The following is a 26,475-nucleotide window of genomic DNA, read 5'->3' as shown; positions in this document are numbered from 1 at the left end:
AATATAATATTATTTTATATTTAGCAAAAAAAAAGTGAGCAATTTAACAATATATAACTACAATATAAGGCAATGTACCCATCCATCCTTTTTCTATGCCGCTTATCCTCATCAGGGTTTTAGGGGTAAGCTGGAGCCTATCCCAGCTGACCTTGGACGAGAGGAGGGGTACACCCTGGACTGGTGGCCAGCCCATTGCAGGAGGCAATGTACCAATATCAACAGAAGATTAGAATGATTCCCTTTCTATCACATATCGCATACATGAACAGAATAAAGTCAATACTGCAAAATAACCTATCAAAAGCAAAAAGTAGTATTGGCTCTCATTCACAGATAGTTATACAACCTAATATACAACATAACAAAAACCACACATGATATTTGTGAAAGTAAACATAGAAGAGAACTGAAAAATATTGACCTCATCACGCTAGAATCTGATACTGATGCCACCCTTGGTATCGATGTGATCGCTATTGTGAGCAATCTTCCCTCCCCTATATGAAGTCCGCTGGGATAGGCTCCCTGAGCAGGATGTGTGCAATAAGAAATGAATGCAGAGAGCAATCGTGCATGTTTACATTGCATTATGCAACAGTTTACCTCATCTCTTGTCTGTTAATGCTGCAGTTGTCTGCCTTCATCAGCATGAGGTCGCTGGTCCTTGCTGTCCTCTGGCTGCTGTGCTGCAATGCTGCTCGGCTGGACAGAAGGCGTCTCAGACCTTTCATCACCAAAACACAAAACGTGACACATGTCGAGGACAAAGGAGCTGGTACATGCATGTGTGTGTCAAACAGCTTTTCTTCCATTCTAAACTTCTCCAAATCGTTTCTGTGGTCTCAGAGTGCAAAAGCTCTCCGGTGGATTTCGTCTTTGTGATCGACAGCTCCCGCAGCATCCGACCTGATGACTATGAAAAGGTCAAGACATTCATCAACAAACTGCTTCAGTTTTTGGAGATCAGTCCTGATGCTACACGTGTTGGTCTGCTCCAATATGGCAGCGTGGTACAAAATGAGTTCTCCCTCAACACATACACCACCAAGGCTGAGGTCCAGCAGGCGGTGAGGAACATGGAGCATCTCGCCACAGGCACGATGACCGGTCTGGCCATTCAGTACACCATGGAGACGGCCTTCACAGAGCATGAGGGAGCACGGCCGGCACACCTTCGCATCCCTCGGATTGCGATGGTTGTGACCGACGGGAGGCCTCAGGACTCAGTGGATGAAATTGCGGCCCGAGCGAGACAGGCCGGCATCCAGATTTATGCCATTGGTGTGGGAAGGGTGGACATGAGCACCCTGAAGGTCATGGGGAGTGAGCCATACTCGGAGCATGTACACCTGGTGGCCAACTTTAGCCAAATGGAAACGCTCCTCTCAGTGTTCCAGTCCAAACTCTGCCGAGGTGATTAAGGCCATTTCATTGTACGCGTTTTCATTTTACTTCAAGCATGATTGTTTGCACGTTTGGTTTTGTTGATTATACTTGTGTGTGTGTGCGCATGCGTAGGCACTGCACTGTGTGACTTGGTGGACCATCAGTGCCAGCATAACTGTGTGAGCAGTCCTGCTTCTTACTGGTGCAAGTGTAGAAAAGGTTTTACCCTCCATCTTGATGGCAAGACATGTGAAGGTGAAGCACCTCCTTTCTTGTTCTCTTTTGTTTTTTTCAGTGACATCCTCAAAGGAAGCTGTTTTTTATTTGTAAGTCGTAGACCTGTCGACATTTACGCAACATTTGACGCTTGAACCCACCTGAACACTTCACTACCCTCAGCGAGACATGCACCTCCAAAAAAAATCCTCGAGCCTGAGGCTGTGACTGCTCAGCTTGATGAACATTATTTCTTGTCTGTGTACGAATCGTTCAAAGCGGACGTGCACCCAAGTTTGCAATTAAAATGACTGCTGTAACGCATCGGTTCGCTGCAGCCGCAACAATGCTCCCTTTCCCTCTTTAATTGCCGTCGTTCACTCTCTACGACGAGAGCTAGCAAGCTCAGTAGCTGACGAGAGCTGTGGTAGCAAACCGGGTTGACGTCACGCCACACACTCAACCCTGAAAAAAAGCAATAAAAATAAAATAATAGCAATAAAAGCAGGGGTGTCCAAAGTGAGGCCTTGTTTCTTATTGGCCCACAGCACATTGTAGAAATAAAATGAAACCAAAAAACAAAACAAAAGGCATATTGTAACCAACTAATAATAACACAAAGCTTAGTCTTAAAATATGTATCACATTTATTTCACCCTTTTTACATAATAATAAAAACACTAAAATATAGAGGTGACAATCTCACAGTGCCCACTCATTCTTTTGATTTTTATTTTTAATAAATCAAATTTCTTCAAAGTTAGCAGGTAGTAGCCTAGTAGTAGCTAATAGGGTGGAACAGTGATGCCCAACCATGCCGTGTGGGAAATGACCCAATATCAATAAACTGGTCAGAAAATTATTATTTAATGTATCTTTGCTTATCTATCAATGCCAGCAACGTGTAATGACGGGCAGAACAATGAAATGATCTTCCACTAGATGGCAGAAAGTACATAACTTGCTTATGCACCTGTTGTCATTCATACAACATTTTTGTTTGGTAGTGTGCTGTGACATTTTTGTAAATGGCTCAATAAAGGTTCGGAAGGACTGTGTTAGAAGAATTCACCTGTTAAAATGTCTAATAGGAAGGTGATGGAAGTAGAAAAAAATCTGTTCTAGGGTCAAATTGTTGCCATGGCCAAACCTTTAAAGACTACAGAAAGGTTAAAGGAAAGATTACTACCATTTTTAACATTGTAACAAAATAACCACTAAAACATCAAGACAGTAAAAGACACCACGCTATACTGTAGTTGCTGACTGTTGTCCAAGTCCGATGGCAAACTAAAGTGATTAATGTTGCTCAAGTACAACTGGAAAAAGCAGCAGTAGAGAAACATTCAATACAGATTCCTTCCCTCAGAAGTAGACTTGTGTGACCTGGTGGACCATGGCTGTGAACACAACTGTGTCAGCATTCCAGAGTCATACGTGTGCAGGTGTGAGGGGGGCTACGTCCTCAATTCAGATGGCAAGACTTGCAGCAGTAAGTTTTTTTGCGTAATCAGGAGAAAATGAGTACAGAAACCTAAAGAGGGGTAAGTGACGACTGCATGTTTGCATACGCCTTCAATTTGGAGTGAACATGCATGCACAAAGCTTTATGTGAATGGACAAAATCCAAAGAGAGATACTAAAGCATTTTTTTATTTTATTTTCAGAGGCTGATCCCTGTGAAGACTTGCAGCAAGACTGTGAACAGGAGTTTATGAGCACTGGGGATTCATGTGTGTGTACATGCAGAAAAGGGTACAGGCTCAGACCAGATGGGAAAACGTGTCATAGTGAGTGTCCATTTCGTACTGCTAGGTGGTCTTCCAGACAATTGGTAGTCACGTCAAGTCGTTACTCACCCCCGACAGGGGCTAGTCATTGAGCACAATAAATCTTTTCTTTTATAGATAATGACTTTTTGCCGTACTGTGGGAGTTTCCAACTCTTTGCAAGTGTTTCGGATAGGTGTGTCAAATTAAAGCATTCATTGTGAATAATTAATTAAAGTCATAATTAGTGTATGTTTTTAAAATCGTGTTAATCGAATTTTTAATCTACAACATTAGTGGGTCTGTATGCAAGTTGCCTTTTTATAAATCCATTTTTATGCGTTTGGGCTTCTTGAGCTTGAGTTGTTTGGGGTGGAAACAATGGTCAGTCACACCGTGAAGTGGACATTGATTGCCTGCCATTGTGTGTGGGCTTGTTAGACATCAGATGATAGGCTCCCATTGTAGTTGGGAGGGCAAGGTGAGGAGCGGTGAGGAGCGGAGAGTAGCGGAGAGGAGATGTAAAAATGGAAGAGCATGTGAGATTTTTCTTTTTCTTTTCTAATTGTTGGGAGATTGACAAAGGAACACAGCAATATTCCCCCCTGGTGGTTGAAACTAAAGGTTACAGGCAGCACTCAAATACACTGATTCAAAGGTACACTATTGATGATGTGGCCCAAAATTTACATTCTTCCCATGGCTGAGATAAAGTTCATGTCTTATGTGATTAACATCTATTGGCACGAAGGACATTTTCCATCGAGTTCGGTGTATTTGTGAACCAGCGTAAAATAAATGGCTAGGACTGCATCTGTTCAGGTCTCTTACAAACAATAAATGAGTTTATACAACCACTTTTTTGTTATACTGTATATTCATCTTTTGAACTGCCACATTAATGGAATGAAAATACCTCAAGGGATTTTTTAAAGTAAGATTAAAAAAGAGATTTTTTTAGATCAATTAATTACAGATCATAATCAATTATACTCTCCATTTTTAACATCGCTTGTCAGCACTAGTTTTGGACAGCGCTGGTTGTTTCAGGGGGCCAGATGTTTGTTTTTTTTTCTCCGTTCTCTTGCAAAAATCCTGATGCTGTTTTCTGTGACGCTGCTTTAAGGATGAGGTTTGTTGTATTAATCTTTTCCGGTTCTGTTCTGTCACGAGAAACTTGTGCATGGCAAGTTTTGCACTCAGCAACGTTTTTAGGACTTTTTGCAAAAAAACCTGCCACACAGCCAACACCCCTAGCATTTATGTCGAGCAACTCTTTAGGTCCTGGTCCACCATGTTGTTATTAGTATAAAGTACCCGCTTAAGTCGACATTTACATAAATGGTTGACCACTTTTGTCAGCAAACGAGTAATTTCCATGAAAAATCACGCCATTTATGTCAACATGTGTTGCATGTTTTTGCAAAAGCAGTTTTGTAGCTATGAAAAAGTCAGTAAACACAAAGGTTCTTTTTTTCGGGGTTGACTCGTAAACTGTTCTTTCATCGCCCCCTTCCGCAACTAACATACATTTACACAAAGGGAGGAAACATGACTGCTAGAAGTTAAAAAAAAATCCCTTATTATCACACAATCTTCTTATGTCTCTGGCAAATGTGACAAGTAAATGTGCAAGCGATGGCTCGTTTCAGTTACACTATGTCATCAATCACTTATGGTGATGTCAGTCAGCCAATCCGAGGGATGTCGGCTTAAACAGGTTCCGCTGTAGCTGCTTGGAGGATAAAAAGTCTTCATGAGTGAACAATGTTGTTTTTTTTTTTGTAGAAATTGATCACTGTGCTGAAGAGGAACATGGCTGCGAGCAAGAGTTTATGAACACAGGGGGTTCATGCGTGTGTGGATGCAGAAAAGGATACACACTCAGACCTGATGGGAAAACATGCAAAAGTGAGTGTACTTTCATTTAGTTTTTATTGTCTTTCCACAACACGGTTTTCTAAAGTCTAGTATGACACAGAGTGGGGTACACTCACTGGCCACAATATTAGGAACACAATCCGCTCTTCTTGCAGAGATTGACCACTGCGCTGATGGGAAACATGGCTGTGAACAGGAGTTTATCAGCACGGAGGATTCATGTGTTTGCAAATGCAGAGGGGGCTTCACGCTGCGACCCGATGGGAAAACATGTCAGAGTGAGTTGAACACAGTCAGTGGCTACTCCAAACTTACACTTAGCCTTTTAAGTGTGTCAGTGGTCCCCAACCCGGTACCGGGCCACACAGAAAGAAAAAAATATTTCATTATTTCATTTTTTTATGGCCACACGGTGGTCTAGTGGTTAGCACGTTGGCCAACACAGGAACAGCCTGGAGATCGGGAAGACTTGAGTTCGATTCTCCCTTGGGCATTTCTGTGTGGAGTTTGCATGTGTGTGTTTTCTCCGGGTACTCCGGCTTCCTCCCACATTCCAAAACATGCATGTTAGGTTAGTTGGGGATTCTAAAATTGTCCATAGGTATGAATGTGAGTGTGAATGGTTGTTTGTCTATATGTGCCCTGTGATTGGCTGGCGACCAATCCAGGGTGTACCCCGCCTGTCGCCCAAAGTAGGCTCCAGCATACCCCCGTGACCCTAATGAGGATGAAGCGTTATAGAAAATGGATGGATGGATCACTTTTTTATGTTTTATTTTGAAAAGTGGCCGGATTCTCTCTGTTACATCCGTCTCGCTTGACGCATGTCCATTGTGTGTGTGCTAACTTTATCTCATGCCCCACAGATAGACTACTACTGTATTTTACCATTTTTCTTTCACCTCATATTTGGTCTCAAATGCTGATACTATGTGGGAATGCATAAAGGTAAGTTTGGATGACTTATTGAGTGCTAATGTGCTCATTTGTCTCAAGTTAATTCATGCTAGCGCACTTCCTTTTTACCACACACGTCAAACAGGGATGTAATAATCTCTCTGGAAAAACTTGGCTGGAACTTGAACTGGTGGATGGTGGGTCGGCATTCATTTTGTGCTTTTAATTTGATGTTATTCATTTCTTAGTTTTACACAATACATAATAAATAAGATAAATTAGGTCGCTATAATGTACGAACCCAAATCCCCCTCACCCGGTCCGCGAGAGATTTGTGGGAACACAAGCCGGTCCGTGGTTCAAAAAAGGTTGGGGACCACTGCTCTACACTACTCTCAATACGTGACTGTCACAACCATCATGAAGGATAAAGAGTGTATTCTAATGTCTACCTGACGTCGTAAAGATGACGAGGAGAAGGTGGACCAATAATGTCTTTATTGCAAAAACAAAAAGAGGCTACTGTCGGTGGAAACCACGCCAAGACATCATCAACAAACTCAACTGTCCTCCCTGCAGGCAGCCACACACCCACACACACGGCCAGGACTCATGTCACGTTCACGGCCACTCGGGTATCACAAAACTCTTAAAAACTAAGCATAGTATTCTTGAGCATGTTAAAGGATCTGCTCCCGTAACTAGACTTCTTCTCGCTTGTTTTTATTGCTGTTTCATTTCATTCTTATATTTATTATTTTTATTACTATATGTTATGTCCTTCATCGTCGTAGGAACGGAATACAATTTAGCTCTACAACTATGTGAATTTAGCTTTTTCCAAATGTGCCCCAATGATGAAGCCATTCCAATTCCGTGTGACATGACACATTGGACAGGTGTGGACGCGTGCCAGAGAGTGGACCATGGTTGTGAGCATCTGTGTGTCAGCACCACTGACTCTTACACATGCAGATGTCTGGAAGGATTCAATCTGGCTGACGATGAGAAAAGCTGCAAAAGTATGTTAAGTAACACCAGTACATGGCCTATTCTTTTAATGTCAAATATAATATTAACAGTACACATTTTGTCTTTCAAATAGAACCAGAATGTGGCGAAGGTGTCATGGATCTAGTTTTTGTGATCGATGGCTCCAAGAGTCTGGGTTCTGACAACTTTGAGCTTGTCAAGCAATTTGTAAACGCCATTGTGGACTCTTTGGACATTTCTGAAACTGGCACACATGTCGGCCTCGTTCAGTACTCCACCAAAGTCCGCACAGAGTTCACATTGGGACAGTACAGTACAGCCCAGGCCGTCAAGCAAGCTGTAACTGGGATGCGGTACATGGGGAAGGGCTCCATGACTGGTTCAGCCCTGCGGCACATGTTTGAGTTGAGCTTTTCAGCCAAAGAAGGTGCCAGGACCAACATCCCACGTGTCTGCATCGTGTTTACCGACGGACGATCTCACAATGACGTCTCTGAATGGGCGAGTAAAGCAAAGAACTCCGGTATGCCTCTTTTTACCCGGATACTGTACAATTCTGTCAGTCCATCATCTAACTAAACCTTTTCTTGTACTTTTAGGAATAACCATTTATGCTTTAGGTGTTGGCAAAGCAGTGGAACAAGAGCTGAGAGAAATCGCATCTGAGCCGAGTGACAAACATGTTTATTACACTGACAACCTTGGGAAAATGGAAGAAGTGACAAAGAAGCTCAAGGCCAGGATCTGTAATGGTACTTCACACGTGGCTAGACGTCAACTTTAATAACAACCAAAGAAATAACAGGGCTGGTGAAAAACTAGTGCCTTAAGTTAATTCCATTGAAACATTTGATGCATTGACAGAAATTTGTTAAATTGTCTGAAAGTTATGCACAAATATGACGAACAATGGTGAGACATTCCACAAATAGGGAGACATTTAAAGAAAGATAACTTTTTCTGAGGCTGATACAAGTTATCCACACATCCAAAACAAGAGCTTTAACGTCTTCTTTTGACGCTGTCAGAGAGGTATCCATTGATTATTATGACTTATACCTGGTATAAGATCTGACCAACTCATCAAATCCTTGTGCACTGTGCTCTTTGTAATACTAAACATTACTTAAGTCAATGTCAACATAAAATTTGAGATCCAAAGGGGTTATTTCTATGAAAAGTCACTGTTTATGTTGACATGTGTTGTGGTATAGTTAACTTCATCATTATCCTGAAGTTTTTGTACGAAATTGTGCTTAATTCTTATGCACACATAGACATACATACTTGACAATAGAACTTATCCAACCTTTGTGATGGCTCTGGTCTCATGGAGCTTCAACGATCTCAAAACCCACAAAAGAAGGGAAGGCTAGAGTTGACATTTTAAGGGAGTGGACGAGAAACGTTTCAGAAACAGGCAGGAGCATTCTTACTTTCTTTGTAAAATGTTTTTCCATAGACAAAGCAGCTGATGAGAACACGTGTCAGTGTGAGGACCTCATCATGTTTCAGAACCAGGTCAATGAGAAGCTGAGGATCTTGACACAGAATGATATCCTTTTTGGGTTCGGTTTGTGATTGACTGGCAACCAATCCAGGATGTACATACATCATCACATCACATACATGAAATGACTCTACTAATGCAACATGACTAATAATCTACAGCATACTTATAAATACTAGCATGATTTCATTTCTAACTTGATTGGGAAACATTTCCATGTTTAAAATTGATCATCTTAAAATCGTCTGTTATTTTTTGCACTTTTCTTTAACTTGTCCACTTGAAGTTATGTCGACAAGATTGCAGCTGCTTGAGAATCAACTTGTGCAAAAATGAAAAACTACAATGGATTATCGGATCCCAGTGTTCGAGAAGCTGCTTTCGTCTGGAGCTATTTATAAAGTTTTGTAGCAAGTGTGGTATATATTTTATCAAAGGTTTATGTTGTGCAATTAAAATAAATTACTTTGCACAGTCTCTATTATGGCTGATAAAACTTTGTCATTGCTTAAATGCTGCCACAAATACTACCACAAGGTGGAGAATCTGTTCTAAAGGAAGGAGAGGAAACAAGCAAGTAAGGTCAGGAAAGGGAAGAGAAGACACACACACACCCCACACATGTTTGCCTCCTCCTCCTCCTCCTGAACAGTTTGAGCATGTGCATGAGGTTGAACAACAGATTGTTGTTAAGGGGGACAGCAGACCATGCATGGCCTCACACACACACACACACACACACACACACACGGACATAATGGTGCAGACAGAGTAGTTGTGCATGTGACCACTGCCACATATTCTCCATATCTGCTCTAGTAATAGATTACTACTTGTTCATTCATTTTTTGAATGCTAAGTTTTACTCTGAAAACATGGGTTGCTCCTCATCCAGTGCACAGAATGTGGATCAAGAGAAAAGACCAGGCACAAAGCCTGAGGGGAGCAATGGAGATACAGTGGGTAAGTTTGAAATACTTTACTTTTAAACATCCACAATGACCTATAAATGTTGATAAATAGGAAGATAGGTATCCTTATGATTCAGAATAGACATTTTCTCATCTTCGGAGAATATGTGATTTTTTTTTTTTTTTTAACTTGGGGTTGCTCTAAAACATTTTCTCAAAGCACAACATAATATGGATTCAATTGTATGAAATTGCAATAACTTCAGGGGTATTCAGGTATTATCTGTACTGTATATATTAAGCATTTTAAAGAAAGGTTGTTTTCAACGTATGTAATAGTTTAAAATGGTCAGTATAATTTTGACAAATTGATAACAAATGTTATTTCACTAATTATTTGTTTCCCTCTTAGATTTTAGATCACTTTGCCCTCTGGGCCTCAACTTTATTCTGACCTCTTCCTTAAAAATGATCCTTAACAAGGAATTCTCACATAGTTAACTGAGCATTTTCACACACCTGCCCAAATACATGCACTAATTCCTCAACATATTGTGTATTGCAATGTACTATGTGCATCATGTGTCATTGAGAACATTTTATAACACAACAGTGAAGTGTTTATACATCAGTACCAACACATACTTGTGTAAATACTGACTGATATTGTAGCTTTACAATAGTATATGTGTATAGTTCAAGACAACTTTCTGGTTGTAACATGGCCAATTGCACCCATTCGCTAACACGTACAATTTACAGTCGCCAATTAACCTAACATGCATGTTTTTGGAATGTGGGAGGAAACCGAAGTACCCGGAGAAAACCCACGCACGCACGGGGAGAACATAGAGATGCTCAAGCGGAGATTTCTTCTCGATCTCCTGACTGTGTGGCCAACATGCTAACCACTTAGCTATATAACGATATTAATAATCAAAATAAATAAAAATAAATAAAGCTCACCCACTACAATTGCCAAAATATTAGGAAAAATAAATGCATTACCACAACAGTGCCCCCTCCTCCCGGAGAGTGACCAACACACACACGTTGACCAATGAACATGCCCGTACGCCTCGTCGCTCTCCAGGCACGCACCCAGGCCTGAGCTTGGTTCCCAAAGCCCGGCCGGAGATGCCAGCGCAAACCAATTGAGCAAAAGTGTCAGTGAGAAAAAACTGAAATGCTGACACCAACAACCAATAATAACACACAAAAAAACTTTGCACTGAATTGTTATGTAATGAATACAAACATGCAAAAAGATAAGAAACCAGGAAGGGGTCAAACACTTTTCTTTGGGTTATTTATTTTGGTTTATGGACACAAATGGCAATACTCTGGTTTGGAATTTATGCACCATTTCTTGGTGGCTTTTGAGGCTTTCAGTGTAGTTTCTGTTACTTACTAGTTTACGGTAGATGCATTGGGGTTGGGTAATAAACCATTCTTTACTTCATTTTTCCAAGTGAATGAAATCTTTACGTCCAGGACATGCTAGGCGTAGGTTTGCACAAACCGTCTCCACATGCATGTGTGACAGACCCTGCCATTGTTAGTTTCGCTGCCGTTGTTAAAGCACCAGTCCAGTTGGCACTTGGATTGAGCGTGATCTGAATGTTCTAGAGCTAAAGAACGCAGCAACATTTTTTAATATAACGCCAGTGTCCCTTTTGGTGCATTGTAGTACCTGTTACTTACTCTTCCAGGCTTACAAGAACCAAAACATTAATGTAACGTGACTTAATCACACATTAACCAGCCGTATGTCACCCAAGTCACTTCTGGTCCCATCCTCTCCCTCAAATCCTTTGTCTGGACCCCACCCCCTTTGTTCTCAACCAGCCATGTCGCTGTTTTGACTGCCATGTCTATCATCTTTGGCAGACAAATCATGTTGACACACCGGTCATCCATGTATGCAGAGACTCTGTGCATGCTTTTTCATCCGCAGTCAGCTTTCTGCTCGATGTGCTCTGTGGTGCTCAGTTGTAAGGGTTTACATTCAGAGGATATGTTTCAGAGACAAAAAATAGCGAGTCAATAATTTACTGAAAACTGCATTGAAACCTCAAACAGGTGGTTGTCAGATAATTAAAAATGTAAAAAGTCAAAATCTGATAATAGCCAAAATTGGATAAGTACCGTATTTTCCGGACTATAAGCCGCAGTTTTTTTCATGGTTTGGCTGGTCCTGCCACTTATACTCTGGAGCGATTTATATATGTTTTTTTTTCACACTGACAATCACGCACGAGAGGGCGCTCTAGGCTTGTGTGCCAGTATCTGCTGCTCCTATCACTCCTGTACCACTGAAAATTTACAATGTAAACATCAACTTACAAAGACAACTGAGGAAGACGGAACACAAATGCTCCCAAAAAGAAAATCATATTCTGCAGATTACAAGATGCAAGTCAACTAGTTATGTTATGTTGTGTAGGCTATAGTTAAATGAATAACTGTTAATTTGTTACGTTAACAGACGCCTATTTAGCCTGTTCTCCTCCATTTTATTGTTATTACTAGAACTTGCCTTTCAAGATGAAATGTCTGTTCTTGGCCTTTGATTTTATAAAATAAATTTGCCCCCCAAAAAATGTGACTTATAGTCCAGTGCGACTTATATGTTTTTTTCTTCTTCACCGTGCATTTTTGGCTGGAGCGACTTATAGTCGGGAAAATACGGTCATCAAATGAAACGCACATTGATTAAAAACTATGACAAAATGAAAGAAAATAAAAAGAGGACGAACATGTTGACAGAAAATAAATCCAAAGTCTTGTATATGGGCACAATTTGGGCGTATATCCAATCAGCTATTTTATCTGTGGATTTTATCGTAGGACGGGGGCAGGGGTGAGTTATGGAGGAGATCCAATCAGAACTACTGTCTTTGTGAGGTAAAGCAGTTGCGTTTTCTACCGTAAAAACGAGATAGAATTGAATGCATCGTTACACACCACAATGTCTACACCTGAAAGAAAGAAGACATGAGGTCACATTTCACTTATGGACAACAAGACACGGTGTAAACACTAGGGCTCAATTATCATCGTTAAAAACAACTGTCATTGCCTCCAAAATGTTTGCAGGTACACATATTCTCGTGTCAAGTTGATTTTTACGTATCACAAAGTTGCCATAAAAAGTGGCTATGCTGTGGCTATTTTGTGCGTATGCAACCTTTATGACCCCAGGCACTGCATGGATGTACTTTGTTGCTCTTGACATTTGACTTGAAATACCGATGCACACTTGTTTGTTCATCTATTGTAGTTTTACCCAAAAGCAGACCATGTTTACACATACTATTAAGTCAGTAAAATGTGAGTGAAGATGGGGTGTGTCTAAGAAATGCCAACGTCCTTATTTCCTCTGAGTGTGCCTTGCCGAACATCCAGGGTTTAACTTTAATAAATCTCATGTTAAAGTGAGGAAATGAAAGCATATTTTCTCAATTTTCTGTGCATTCTTTGTGTCTTACTGTTCACGTAATCTTTCCAGTGCCGCATTTCGGGTTAACCACAGATGATGTCCATTGTCTTTTTTTTGTGACACACAGAATGTTCTGTACTGTTCTTGAGTCAGGATCAGGTGTTTGGAGTTTTTGTTTGATAAATATGTTGAAAACATTAAACACCACGGCTCTGAGTTGTCAAGACTGATGTGTTGCCATGTTGTTACATACTAACGTGGACAAGTCAATGTTCTACCGATCAATTCTCTTCAATTATAAATCTTGGTGTCTTTGCTTGTCCCTCTGTTGACAGCTGTTCGAAACGGCATCATTGCAGGCACCATCGATGACCAGACGCAGTTGCCTGTGTGTGCCTTAGCAGATGATCTTCAGCTGCACGCTGATGATAGGGTGAAGGCTGTGTTGGTGGTAATGGAAGCTCAGGAGGATCTGGGCTCTGGAGAAGACCTCTTGGCTCATTCTGAACCACAACCAGAACCTGTTAACTTTGAAGAGCCAGGTTTAGTTGCTGTAGAAGAAGAAGAAGCCTCAGCTGACTCTGCATCTGCTGGTTTTATAGTAGAAGGTGTAGTGAATGAGGAACATCTGATGGTCGAACCGCTTTGTGAGGCATCAGGGGAGATTCTTGCTATGCAAGATGTTGACGCGGTGCAGGCTGTAGAAGATGATGAAGAGATGAAGGTTGGGGTCGATGCTGATACTGCAAAGACGGAGGTTTCTGAGCTAGAATCTGTTGAAGTGATGAAGTATGAGGTACCCTCTGCAGAAGAAATGAAGGTGGAGGGAGAAACTGTTGGAGTTGTTGAACCAGTGGAGGCTGAGATCCCTGCTGTTGTAGAGAAGACTGTCCCAACTGGGGCCTTTCCTGAGGATACCAACCCTGCTGTTGAACCTGTGGGAGCTGTTCCGCAGGAGGCAGTAGCCGAGGTCCCTGCGGATATGCCTCTTTCTTTTGAATCTCCTATGGACAGTTCTCCACAACTTCCAACATCAGAAATACCAGTGGGAACTCCTGCTCCACACGAGGTGGCACCAAATGAAACAATACCAAGTGAAGAGTCCACTGTTGAATCCTCAGCCCCCACTGAAGGTGTGGAAGCTGTGATAGATCCAGGGATCGCAGTGGCAACCATTCCAGAGATGCCGCTTTCATTTCAAGTTACAGATGACATGCAAGCTGAGCAACAACCTGGGACTGAAGAGGACAACAAAGCTCTTATGATGCCCTCAGAAACTTCCTGTCCCACCAAAGTCACCTTCGCTCAGGAGTCTGCCTCAATAGCTGAAAATACAGACTTGAAGGTCCCGGTGTCTTCACCACTGCTTTCAGAAGCTCAACCAACTTCTGGAACAGCTCCATGTTCAGTGGAAAGTGATGGCGGCGTACAAGTTCCTGCTGCTGAGCCCATACAAACAGACACTGAAGCAACTCTGACGCCAGTTGCGGCTGGTCAAGTCTACGAACCCTTGTCAGAAGGTACATGACACCGAGTTAACACATCATTGTTGCTCTTTTATTACCTCAGACAAACAGGAAGGCGAGAGGTAATGCTTTGATTGTTTGATGAATTCTGCAAAAATTACACAACCAATTTCCATACAGATTTGTGAAGCGGTAGCAGGGGTGCTCGGTAAAACCTATCATATTTTGGTGCAAAGCCACAAAAGTGTAGTTACAGGAATGTATCATTGTGTGAAGTGCAATGTATCCCCCCTAGGCTAGAGTGAAAATGGTTGAGTCCTTTCTAATCTGTAAAACGTCATCCTCCATGAACCAGAAAGTAGCCTGCTGACTAACAGGTAGACAACAACTTTCCACTTTTGCCTGCATTTGAATCAGTGGAGGCCTGCGCTCCACCAGGTGTTATTGTCCGTGTTGTTGGAATGTCCTTCACGGTAAAACTACTAATTGATGATGCTTAATTTAACACATTACTACCTGTCAAACATGTTGCTCATACTTGGACGTCAAGACATCATACCATGTCGTAACCTGTTAAATAATGAATGACATGCATTCTGGGAGAAGCAGTAAGACATTATCACTGACTGAAAGGGATGACTAATCTGAGCATGTCCACACAGGTGCAGAGTGGTGAGGAATAAGAATCAACAGATCTTGTTTACGTCCCTGTAAACAATTAATTGTAAAAGACACTTATCTCTCAAGTTGTCATGGAGAACACTGACGTTCACCTTTCAGCTACTCCTCAACCATGCAGATTTGATACCATGCAGAGACCAAACACATTGATGGCTAGAAACCAAAAACACAATGAATTGTTCCACTGTCTTCGAAAATTCCCAGGTCTGAACTACATTGTTTGGAGGAGACAAGACATTGTTAGTCTGTGCACAGCTTCACACCCACACGCACACACGCAAGCTTCACATTACATAAGACAAATGCTGACTAACCACATTCCAGTCATCATGCAGATGTAATAAGATATCGCTGAAAGGGAATTCACCTGCTTGTACTGTACATAATTCTATAGTCTTGTGCAAAAAACTTAAAACGACCACCACTGGCTTTCTTGTTTCAATGACCGTTACTGTAAATAAATAGCAGGGAAGATGTGTATCACGTTAGGACTCCATTTCAATTTGGTGTTAAAGAGGCAGGTTCCTGTAACTTGACATCGTTGTGCCATTTCTTGTCTGATTTTGCCTTAATTTAGAATTCATTTTATTATGTAGTCTTAGAAATGTCTTTGAGGTGTCCGGTATAAGTATAGCCAAGTATTCAAAACCCCGACCAAACTTCAGGCTAAAATTATTAGTATTTTGTTGGATAGCTATTTTTTTTGCTGTGAATGACATGCAATGCAAATTATTTGTTAACTTTTTTTTTTTTTTTTTTTTTTTTTTACAATTTCACAGTTATTCGTATTTCTTATTTTGTCATAAACCTTTTAGGAAACAATATTTTTGCAACACTGTATGGAATTTTGCACAACTTAAAATTTTTTAAACAAAACGTTAACCATAAATGTAGAATATTGACAATACCTATATTGAAAAATAATGTGAACTTTTGCAACAAACAAATTTATGAAATAATCTCACAATGGTCTCACAAGGACCAAAAAAACATTGGTCCTATTGCATACCTTTATTGGGGCTTTCTGGAAGGCCTTCTGTGTGTTTCCTAGTTACATCATGCATGAATGAATTCATGAATGTCATTACTAGCGACACCTTGTTTTTCTTGTGTAGCATCGTAATTGTGCCTCACACCAAACTATTTCAAATATGGGGAGCTACTGACCTCAGGTTGCATTGTTGTGAGCATTAGACTACTTTCTGTGCATGTGAGTGAAGTGAATCGAGTACCGGATTCGCTTAAAGGGATAGTTTGGATTTTTTGACATGAAGTTTTATGACATCCCCAGCAACAGTGACTTCCCCCCCCAGTTGGTCCCATGACTCCAGTAGTAGTTTCGCTTAATTGCTGGAGCCATTTAAGTAATTAGTTCGGCTTCTTAAAACAATGTGCGTTCAAAGAGTAATACATCTGCATCACAAAAATGCAGCCTAAAAAAAAATTAGACCTCACAAAACGATCGGCCGGTTATATTCGTCTCCCGCCGTTTCCCTGCGCACTGTCGCCTGTGCATTCATGTGTATGTGATGAAGACGCTCACAAAAGTGCCACTCTTCTTCCGTGATGGAACGCCGCGGCCATCTTGTTTACATGTGTTCCATAGCGGAAGAAGATGCGAGCATCTTTATATCAATCTGAACTATCCCTTTAAGTGAGTGTCTCATAGGAACTTGAGTCAGTAAAAGGAATCAAGTTTCTCATCACTAATGTACAGTTTCTAATAAATGATCGCTGTTTTGTGGTGGACTACGGCCTATTATTAGCACAAAAAAAAAGCATAATGAAGAAAATGTTATGTATTTTTAGCCTAAATTCAGCATTTTCAAGCATAAAAATGTGTAAATGAAATAAGGCATTTCATGATGATGAAATGCAATATTCTACACCGGTTGCTAGGTAGCACTAGTAACACCCACTTGATCGCCAGAACAACAGGCTTTGATTGCAGGTTTGAATTATTTCGCAACAGGCACAATAATAACATAATAAAAAATAATGACATGTAAACCAGCTAAAACTCAACTCTGAACCCTCAACGTCACTTATTGTCCACACGTCCATTTATTGAAAAACACACAAGTCTTATTTATGTCTTAAATGGCGATTTTCTCTGATTATATCTACTATATTGGGTAGTACGCGTATAAAGGTGATTATATGGGTGTTATTTCTTGTCTAGAGGGCTCTTATAATGTTAAAAACCGTATCTAGAAGGTCATAAACAGGTTTTCTGTGCTCTAACTATGAAAATATTTGATTTATAAATAAGGAATTATACTTTGCGGACATTTGCTTATCACGGTCAGATCTGGAACCAATTAACTGTGATAAACGAGGGATTACTGTACTCACATTTTTACTGCCTTGTTTTTCATGTTTGGGATTCAGTATCCAGTGGAAACATACAAATATTCAACAATACGGTAGCAGCAAGTCAGCGAAACACATCATTTGAATCACTGCCTAAACTTCTGCTTACATGTACTAGAATCCTGGATACAAAATGTGGAAAGGTAAATATGGAAGCATTCTCTGACTGCTTTTCTTTTGTCATCTTCCAGGCAGAGGACATTCATCAAAGTAGACCTAAGCAAGACGCAAAGTGGAGGGAAGAAGATACGGCATCAACATAATAACACAATGAGTATCACCTTAACAGGTCTTAGAAAATGTTGACAAGATAGATGACTATGGCTATGGCTGAAAGATCTATCTTGACCCATTTTTTGGCCACTTCAAAGTTCTGTTTGCAGTCCTCTGTTGTAGCCAGATTGCAGATTGTCGTCAAAAGTTCTTTTTTCAGGTGTTTATCGTGATCGCGAAGACCCTCTACTGTTGCCCTTGTCCACTTTTTTTTGCCAATCCTGTCTTTTCCAGGTCTGTCATGTGTGTAGGACTGAAAGGCTTATCCCCCGATAGCAGCCTTCTTTCCAATCTTCTTGGTTTTGAGTTGTCAATTGAGGTGTAGCTTAGATGGTAAGTGGCCTTCAAGAACCTTGTGAGCGTTTTCGCCAGCAAATGTAGAGGGTGTGTGTGCTCTCTCTTGCGTTATGTACTCAATCACTTAGATATTTTCTTTCGCTGTCTCCAATTCGTTATTTATTCTGGCAACAACATAAAAGAGCTCGCATAAGGCTCCCTGAGGCACTCTGCAGACCAATTCCATTTACATAGATATGTGAAACAATGACAAATAAAAGTACCTGGCTACAACATACACAAACACAAACAAGAAAATAAATATACAAGCTCCTTGTTAGCACACTGCGTCACAAAGGGCCCCGTCCCCCCACTAATGAAGCTGCATCACCACAGAAAACCCAACAAAGTCACTCTTCAGAATAAAAAAAACAATTTAAAAAGTATTAGTTATAAAACATAGATAGCACTGGTATCAACAAAAAAACGTTTTCCATCAGACTTCTGTGAGAGCAGATGGAAAATAGACCGACCGTGAAGCGCACACGCCAGTGCAGACTAAATTGGACACTTCACATGGGTTCCACCTGTCAGGTCTGCAGTGCAGGGACCCAGTAGGGGGTGCTCATTCTCCTTAACAAAACATTTGTCCCCACAATACTTAACATTGGTCCTGTACATTATATAGAGTTTAGAAACAAAGTTTTATGAAATAAATAAAGTTTAAAAATAACAGCCGTATAATGAAAAACAATACTTTAAAGACAAACAATGAATGGAATCATTCTCCCCAGCTATACAAAGAAAATGACGATCTTTGTTTTGAGGTCGCTATCGTGACATCAAGTAGAGTATGGCATAGAAAACGTGTTTATGATCTTGTAAATATGTTGTTTTTTTTAACAGTATTAGAGGCTTCTAGACATGCAATAACACCCCCGTAGTCACCTTTACATTCTTATTACACAATATAGTTGACATAATCACCGAAAATAAGGCATTTAAGACATAAATGAAACGTGTACTCATGTGTGTCGCAGTAAATGTCTTCCCGAGGAGAGCTTAGTGGCAGGCGGACAGATGTGTGGAGGACATGAAGTGATGTCGAGGGTTCGGAGTTGAGTTTTAGCTTGTTGTGGGTTATGGCTGCAACCGTGGCCCGTGTTATTATTATGATTATGTTAATAATGCCATTATTATTGTGCCTGTTGTGAGATCATTTAAACCTGCAATAAAAGACTGTTGCTCTGGCGATCAAGTCTGGTGTCAATTGCTGACACCTAGGGACCAATGTAGAATACTACACTCACAATTAGAATGCGTCTTATGCCTTGTTTTTGATCATTTAGTTTAGCCATTTTTATGTTTGAAAATGCTTAGTGTAGGCCAAAAATATGTAAAATTTGCTTAAATAGGCATTGTTTTTAACCAATAGGCCATATTCAACCACAAAACAGCCTGATTTATTCACTAATATATGTTTGAAACACCGTGATAGAGTGAAGCAGCAAAATTCGAACCACAATGTGGCGAGGGACGACTGTATATTGAAAATGTGTGTATAAATAGCGTCTCACAAAAGCGAGTACACCCCTCACATTTACAAACCGTACATCTTTTCAAGAGCGACTATTACAAAAATGAAGTCTGGATGTACTGCAGAGTAGTCAGTGTACAGCTTGTATAGCAAGTGTCATTTTTCTAATACGTCTGGAGAGTATTTGTTGCATTGTTTTAGTTGTCTTCGGCATAAATTACACTTAAATTTGCTGTGAGGTTTTGTGCAGTTTAAGTTTTGAACTGAAAATGGTCTACTTTTGTCTCATGTGAGGGCTGAAATAACATTTTGTTTGACCTGGATGAATGAGAATATCCACAGGCAAGATTTTGTTTAGTTTTAAAGGAGGAATACAGGTGCACTTTGTTTTTATTAAAATTTGTAGTCATGGTCATTTCTGTGTGCCATGCTTTTCTCACTGTTTTTAATATTTGTTCATGAATGATTTATTGACCAACATGTTTCCATATGTGAGAATAGGGAGTGTCATGTTGAAATGAACTGGTTGAGGATTCGGTATCCAAATGTCATATTGAGGACATTGCACCCACTCAGCAGCAACCAAGGCAGTGGTGTCCATTTTTCTATGACTATTGTTTATTGTCTACAGCAGGGGTGGCCAAACTGCGGCCAGTGGGCCACATCAGGCCCGCCAAGCATCTTAATCCGGCCCACCGGGCATTTCCAAATTCCTTTTTTTAAACCTTTAACATCGAAAGTGTAGCCGGCAACATGACTTGCAGTGCTATTTTGGCACGCTTCAATAGTCAGATGCAATCTGTAGCTTGTACAAAAAAGCAATCCAAACAACACCACACATCAACACACAAAGTAATCTACCCACTGCACCATATGGGCATACAAATAAATATCTACGCACAATACACATGCCAAAAAACACCCATATGTTCCCGCCGCAAGGCATGCTGGGTAGCCTGTGGTAATCTCTCCTTAAATTGCCCAACTGTGTTTGCAAAATATGTTGAGGAAGTCGTCAGAGAAGTAAACGAGGAGTTAACATACTCTTGATAGCTGATGTTTTATTCTTCATAGCTCATATTGTGGTTGCAGATGGACTACCCAGCATGCCTTGCGGGCATTTGGAATTAAGTTTAAAGTTATGTGTTATGTTTAGCGCTTAGCTGTTGTGTGTCACCCACGTAGTACGAGTAGTTGATTTATGGGATGCGTTAACTTGCCGTGGATGTGTTGTGTTTCACTTTTGTTGCATTGAGAGCAGGTATGTCGCTCTGTTTGATGACCACATATATAGACGGCCCCTCCTCCAAATTTTTTAACCCAATGTGGCCCGTGAGTCAGAAAGTTTGCCCACCCCTGGTCGACAGTATAGTGCACATATTTGCCTAGTGAGCTGTGTACACTGTACAAGTTCATGTAAATCTAACACAACTAACGTAAGGTGATGATTAAAACTGCAGACATGCTCACTGCTATAAATGCCTGATTTTTTGGGGGTCTGTAATAAAGAATATTCCTTCTATGAGCTTTGTATGTGATTCTACCAAGTGTAAAGGATAAAGTTTTTCCCACTCATCTGTGAGTGTGCATACATTCATGGAGGAAATGTGGAATGTGAGAGAAGTCGTATAAAACATTACAATTTTACGACAATAAAGCTGTAATATTACAATAAAACAGTTACATATGATGAAAATGAAAAAAAAACAACTTACAAGACTTAAGTCTTAATTTTACTAAAATGAAGTTGCAAGTTGTGTATTATTATATTATGCAGGTGTTTTTATTACTTAGAGAATAAAGTTGCAAAATAAAGAGCATTTTTGTACCACTTTCATACAAAATTCCATTAAATTATTCTGTGAATGGATTTACTTGCATTCCACTCTGAAGGATGAAATAATACAAACACAAATAATACAGGCGACTGCAGGCTTTGAGATGTCCAGGAAAACGCCCACCAGTTGGTCAGCATACAGTTACAGTTTTATTTCTGTAATTTTAGACCACAGCTGTGGAATTTCCCCAATTATCTTAACACATACTATAAATTGTAAGCTGATGTAGGGCATTACAGCGCAATCTAGTGGAATTTTTCCATATTGATTACTTGAAAAATGAATCCTCTATAAGTGGCGATTAATGTCACCACTACCACAGGAATGGTTGTATCGAGCCGTCGAGAGTGTTCAGACAAAACAATCTATTTTGTGCAACCTGGGAAGAAACCGTTCTTATATTCAAGAAACAATTTAAGGAAGTCTCAAAGGCCTAACAGAGATTAATGAGGCACACATTGGCCAAAGACAATATTAAGTTGTTGGGCAACAAATCACCATTACAGTTAATTAAAAACATTAAATCATGAATTATTTATCTTGCACACTGAAAGACGATACGATCCACAATCGGCCCTTTTTTCCAACAACATTTCCAGGAACCTGTCTCATAACGACACACAGGGCAGTTGTTGGCGTGAATCAAAACTGTAAAAATGTTACTTTTACATTTATAATACAGCGATGTCTTTAAATATGTACTTAGTAGTGTGACAGGAAACTATTTTCAAGACAACTGTTATTTACTTACATAGTAATTTTCCATCCATCTATTTTCTATGTCGCTTCTCCTCATTAGGGTCGCGGGGGCATGCTGGAGCCTATCCCAGCTGACTTCGGGCGACAGGCGGGGTACACCCTGGACTGGTCGCCAGCCAATCGCAAGGCACATATAGACAAACAACCATTCACACTCACATTCATACCTTCCATAGTAATTTTGAATAATATTATTATTGCCATTATATAGTCATTCCTCAACAACGTTGGATTGACCCTTTTTTAGGACGCATCAGTCAGAGGGCCCAAGACAGCAACTGCTTCAATTTCAACCAGTCCACCCTAGTGCACACAGACAGAGGAGGAATGCTTTAGCTTTTATCATTCACAGTATCAGTGGAAACTCAATAAAAATGACATGACACAATACGCACTTTGGGAAGAGCAGCAACCTGGTAGGCAACTCTGGCTGGGAAGTTGGTGCTGAAGACTATACACAGGAAAGATATCATTAGATTAGTTATTTCATTGAGGGAAGTAAGTATTTCACCCCCAAGCCAAATGTAACTTAGTTCTTGGTGGAGAAACACCTGATGGCAGTCACAGAAGTCACATGTTTCTTATAGATGATCACCAGAGTTGTGCATCTCAGAGGTGATTTTGGTCCACTCCTTTTTACTGATATTGTGCAGTTGAGGAGTTTGAAGTTGTTGCTTGGCAACCCAAAGTTTCAGCTCCACAGGTTTTCTATGGGATTAAGGTCAAGAGAGTTGCAAGCCCACTTTTTTTTTTAAATATTTTGAATGTTACTCGGTGAAGTTCATCTGATCTACCAACAAAAAGTTTTTCTCTTGATCCTTTTCTCACAGAAAAACGGAATAGGGATTTGTTTGCCAGAAACATACTGCAGGTGTATAGTAGATTTTCTACAAAATGAAGTGCATGAGACAGTATTTTGTAGAAAATACAACTTAATTACTGTGAAAACAGGCTCTTTTGCGTGTTTACTTGGAGTAAAAAAGGCAGTTTTATCCTAACAAAACAGCTTTAGAAATTTGCTTTCAAAGCGGTTGAGAAGGTTTTCCACACAGAGACACACACCGCCCTCAAGTGGTTGCTCTCATCACCCTTCCACAACGTCAGCAAGGCGAGGAAGCAGATGTATCACAACGTCTCAGGCTGGAGAGCTCCACTATGGAGTCATTACCACTGCAGACTCTACTGTCAGGACAAGAATTAACCATTTTCCCCCTTGAATGTTAGTAAGTGGCAGATTTTCATAATCTACATAGTAGATCTAAATGATATTTGTGTTTTTTTGTCAGAGCATCTACTGCAAATAAATAAAGCCTTCATTAATGAAAATCAAATAAATTAAAAACAATTAAAAGTAAAATAAACTTATAAAAAATATACAATATATGCAACTATATTAAATACAATAAAAATGAAATTACTGAATGCTGCTTTTTCCACCACTCAAGTCTTTTTCCCCAATCTGATCTAAATAATTTATAGTCTTTAGGTGTTCCAGCACAAGAACAGACACAGCAATTAAATTCGTGGTTGTTTAAAGAAGAATAATACAAAAAAAAGTTAAAATTGAAACAATCTAAATACAGATATAAAATAAAATACATTGCAATAGAAATAACTGAGAGGGGGGGATTAGTTCCAATTAGTTCCACTGTAAGTGACAAATTTTTACTTTGGCATTTCCTGTACTGACAATAGAGGTGGCCTGGTGGTGGTGGCGCCTGCACTCCAGAAGAAGAACGAAGCAAAGAACAAAGCTCAATGCAGGTTATTGATAAGTCCATCAATCGTACTTACATTGCTGGTAAACATCATTGACCGTAGTGAAGTCCTTCATGTCGGTAAGGAGAACGTTTGTTTTGACAACTACAGGAGACAATTATAAACTCAATATAACAACATTATAATATAACATTGTTGGGAGATTTGCTACTAAAAGGTGTGATTCGTCTACATGTGTGACTAAAAGAGATAGTAATATTAAGTTTTGTGAGTGTATGTTACTACCATGTGCTTTCTCCTCACCATTTTCATAACCACACCCAGCAGCTCCAAGGATTGCACCCATGTTGACAAGCGCCTAGGAGATTACAGCATGTTGTATTAATATTTATTCTACATGCAACATGTTTTCACATGAATCTGTTCTCATGTCTTCAGTTGTCTGCTTGGTACCAGAAACGAAAAATGAAGATTCACGGCACAGTAAATCTTTGATTTTAGATCAACATTTGCAATAAAAGTGACTGTTGGAAATATTAGATTCGATTCAGTTCCAGAACACACTCTCTTCAATCGCCATTGGTCACTGGCGACCGAAGCTAACAAGCTGAATGCTAAATGCACCATCCAAGTTTAAGCTCTAAATATGCCTCACACACTTCAACGCATTTGACGTATAAAATGTATAGGTGCTCACCGCTAATGAATGAATAAATGATAATGTAAAATGACCAATGCACATGGAATGGAATCTGAGTCACGGTGTCACACACTGAAGTACTGCCGAACAAAGTGCAACATCTCAATGCTTGACAAAAAACATTTTAAGTAAAGCATAAAGACATTCATTTGTGGGCTTTTTTTTTTTTTTTTAGCAGTGGTACGAGTATGCTGTACATTGTACCTGTGTTATAACGTATTTAAAAATTCTTACCAACTAAGTGTGAATGAGATGTGTTTTCTATGGGAAAAAAACAGCCTATTTTTGGGGAAAATAAAAATTAAACAGTTATTTTTTTTAACCAAAAATCAACATATTTGCGGAGTCATGAATGCTGAATCTCAAACGTGTGGGGATCCACTGTATGTGTCAACTATAAAGGCTTATACAGTACAGGACTTTATCATCAATTTGTTACGTTTTTGTAGTTCTCGTTACAATCTTTGTTTAGTTTTTATGTCTACATTTTAAAATGCATTGTAACGCAACCACACAAAACAAGAATTGTAAAATTCTAGGATGATAACCAAATTACAGGTAGTCACCTGTTTGGTTTGGGCCTGAACGCCACCTTCCACCAACTGTCCACTTGTGGGGTCCATCCCCAGCTGGCCTGAGATGTACATGGTCCGGTCCACCACTACTGCCTGGCTGTGGGACACATAAGAATGAATTTCATATTTAATATTAATGCCTTTAATGTGCAATTGTGTCTAATGTTACTTACTGCCTGTTGGAGCTTCAGCTCCGCATTGTTATCAGAGTTTTTAGACTATTTTGGCACGTTTCCTGAACACAGAGCTTTTCCATTACAGGATTGCTTGCTGATACCTTTGGTTTGAATAATGCCTGACGTGAAGTACTCAGTTGCTGAAAAAAATTTGCCAAACTGAGCTGACCAAAACATAGAAGAAAATATCCTGGAATCATACCATACATTCCAGTTCATTGTTCCTCATTGACGTGAAAGAAGAGGTGATAATTGATATTGTGAACAAATGCTAATCAAAAACATCTACTGACTGTATTGGACTCGATATGAAAATGATTTTTTCCTTTCTTCCACAAAAATATGAATGTAGATTAAGAACTAAATTTATGAACTACCAATTGCAATTAACTTAACTCTAATCTGTTGCCATGCTCATGGCCTCCCCTTCCCTACTTCCCCTGCAATCAAGTGCAAGTCAAATTAATTTGATAATTAATCATTTATTTATGACGCAACCACAATAATAAAACCTGATTCAATACAATGATGTATAATAATAACAATGTTATGGTGTTGAATTAAGTAAAATGTATCATGCTTTTCTTTGTAAAAGCAAAAACAGTTACTATATTGGCCCTAATTAAATGTGGCAGTGTAATGTTGTGCCTTACCTGTGCATGGTGTACAGGTATATAACGGTGACATACATTAGGAGTAAATTATCAATGAGTTTAAAAAATGTAGGTAAAATGCAATACAAAATAAGGCCGACTAGAGTGTGGTATAGCTTTCCATGATTAATTATTTACTTTAAATAGTGCAATCCAAACATGCACTATGTACCCAAAGGTGAGGAACATTATGCAAATTCCTCAGCAAATGAATGTGGTATGGTATCTTCAATTAGGTGTTGAAACTTTCTCACCTGTACGGGCCGATGGCAGCTGGCGCTTTTTTTGTGCTGATAATCCTCCTGATTAGAGCAGCCATGAGAAGGAACGGTGCAGTAACTACCAAGAATACATAAATGGCAGAAGTTTTGCAGCGCACATATGTACGTATGACCCGGACACGCCGCGCTGGATGATGACGTCACCCACAGTCACTGCTAC

At 39.9% G+C, this 26,475-nt stretch overlaps 3 protein-coding genes across 3 annotated transcripts; 2 read left to right on the top strand and 1 right to left on the bottom strand.

Moving 5' to 3' along the window:
• Positions 1–651: 651 nt before the first annotated feature.
• LOC129185258 (matrilin-2-like) lies at positions 652–9,099 on the top strand. The gene is made up of 12 exons (XM_054782078.1): positions 652–778; positions 850–1,416; positions 1,522–1,644; positions 2,975–3,097; positions 3,273–3,395; positions 5,163–5,285; positions 5,411–5,533; positions 7,052–7,174; positions 7,258–7,668; positions 7,745–7,897; positions 8,608–8,700; positions 8,936–9,099. Exons 1-12 carry the CDS (start codon positions 652–654, stop codon positions 8,989–8,991), a joined length of 2,145 nt encoding a protein of 714 aa, XP_054638053.1. The 3' UTR covers positions 8,992–9,099.
• A 243-nt stretch (positions 9,100–9,342) lies between these two features.
• LOC129185321 (microtubule-actin cross-linking factor 1, isoforms 6/7-like) lies at positions 9,343–21,407 on the top strand. The gene is made up of 3 exons (XM_054782168.1): positions 9,343–9,618; positions 13,344–14,528; positions 17,720–21,407. The coding sequence occupies exons 1-3, from the start codon at positions 9,531–9,533 to the stop codon at positions 17,740–17,742; spliced, it is 1,296 nt and encodes a 431-aa protein (XP_054638143.1). The 5' UTR covers positions 9,343–9,530; the 3' UTR covers positions 17,743–21,407.
• On the bottom strand, positions 17,107–26,422 carry LOC129185323 (2-iminobutanoate/2-iminopropanoate deaminase-like). The gene is made up of 6 exons (XM_054782169.1): positions 26,289–26,422; positions 25,197–25,302; positions 24,234–24,288; positions 24,006–24,074; positions 22,607–22,662; positions 17,107–22,514 (listed from the first exon to the last, which is right to left on the bottom strand). Exons 1-6 carry the CDS (start codon positions 26,351–26,353, stop codon positions 22,455–22,457), a joined length of 411 nt encoding a protein of 136 aa, XP_054638144.1. The 5' UTR covers positions 26,354–26,422; the 3' UTR covers positions 17,107–22,454.
• Positions 26,423–26,475: the final 53 nt, after the last annotated feature.

The sequence above is a fragment of the Dunckerocampus dactyliophorus genome, chromosome 7 (assembly GCF_027744805.1).
Source record: "Dunckerocampus dactyliophorus isolate RoL2022-P2 chromosome 7, RoL_Ddac_1.1, whole genome shotgun sequence".
Taxonomy (NCBI): Eukaryota; Metazoa; Chordata; class Actinopteri; order Syngnathiformes; family Syngnathidae; genus Dunckerocampus; species Dunckerocampus dactyliophorus.
Note: the sequence above shows the minus strand (reverse complement) of the source record. Positions and strands in the feature narration are given on the sequence as shown.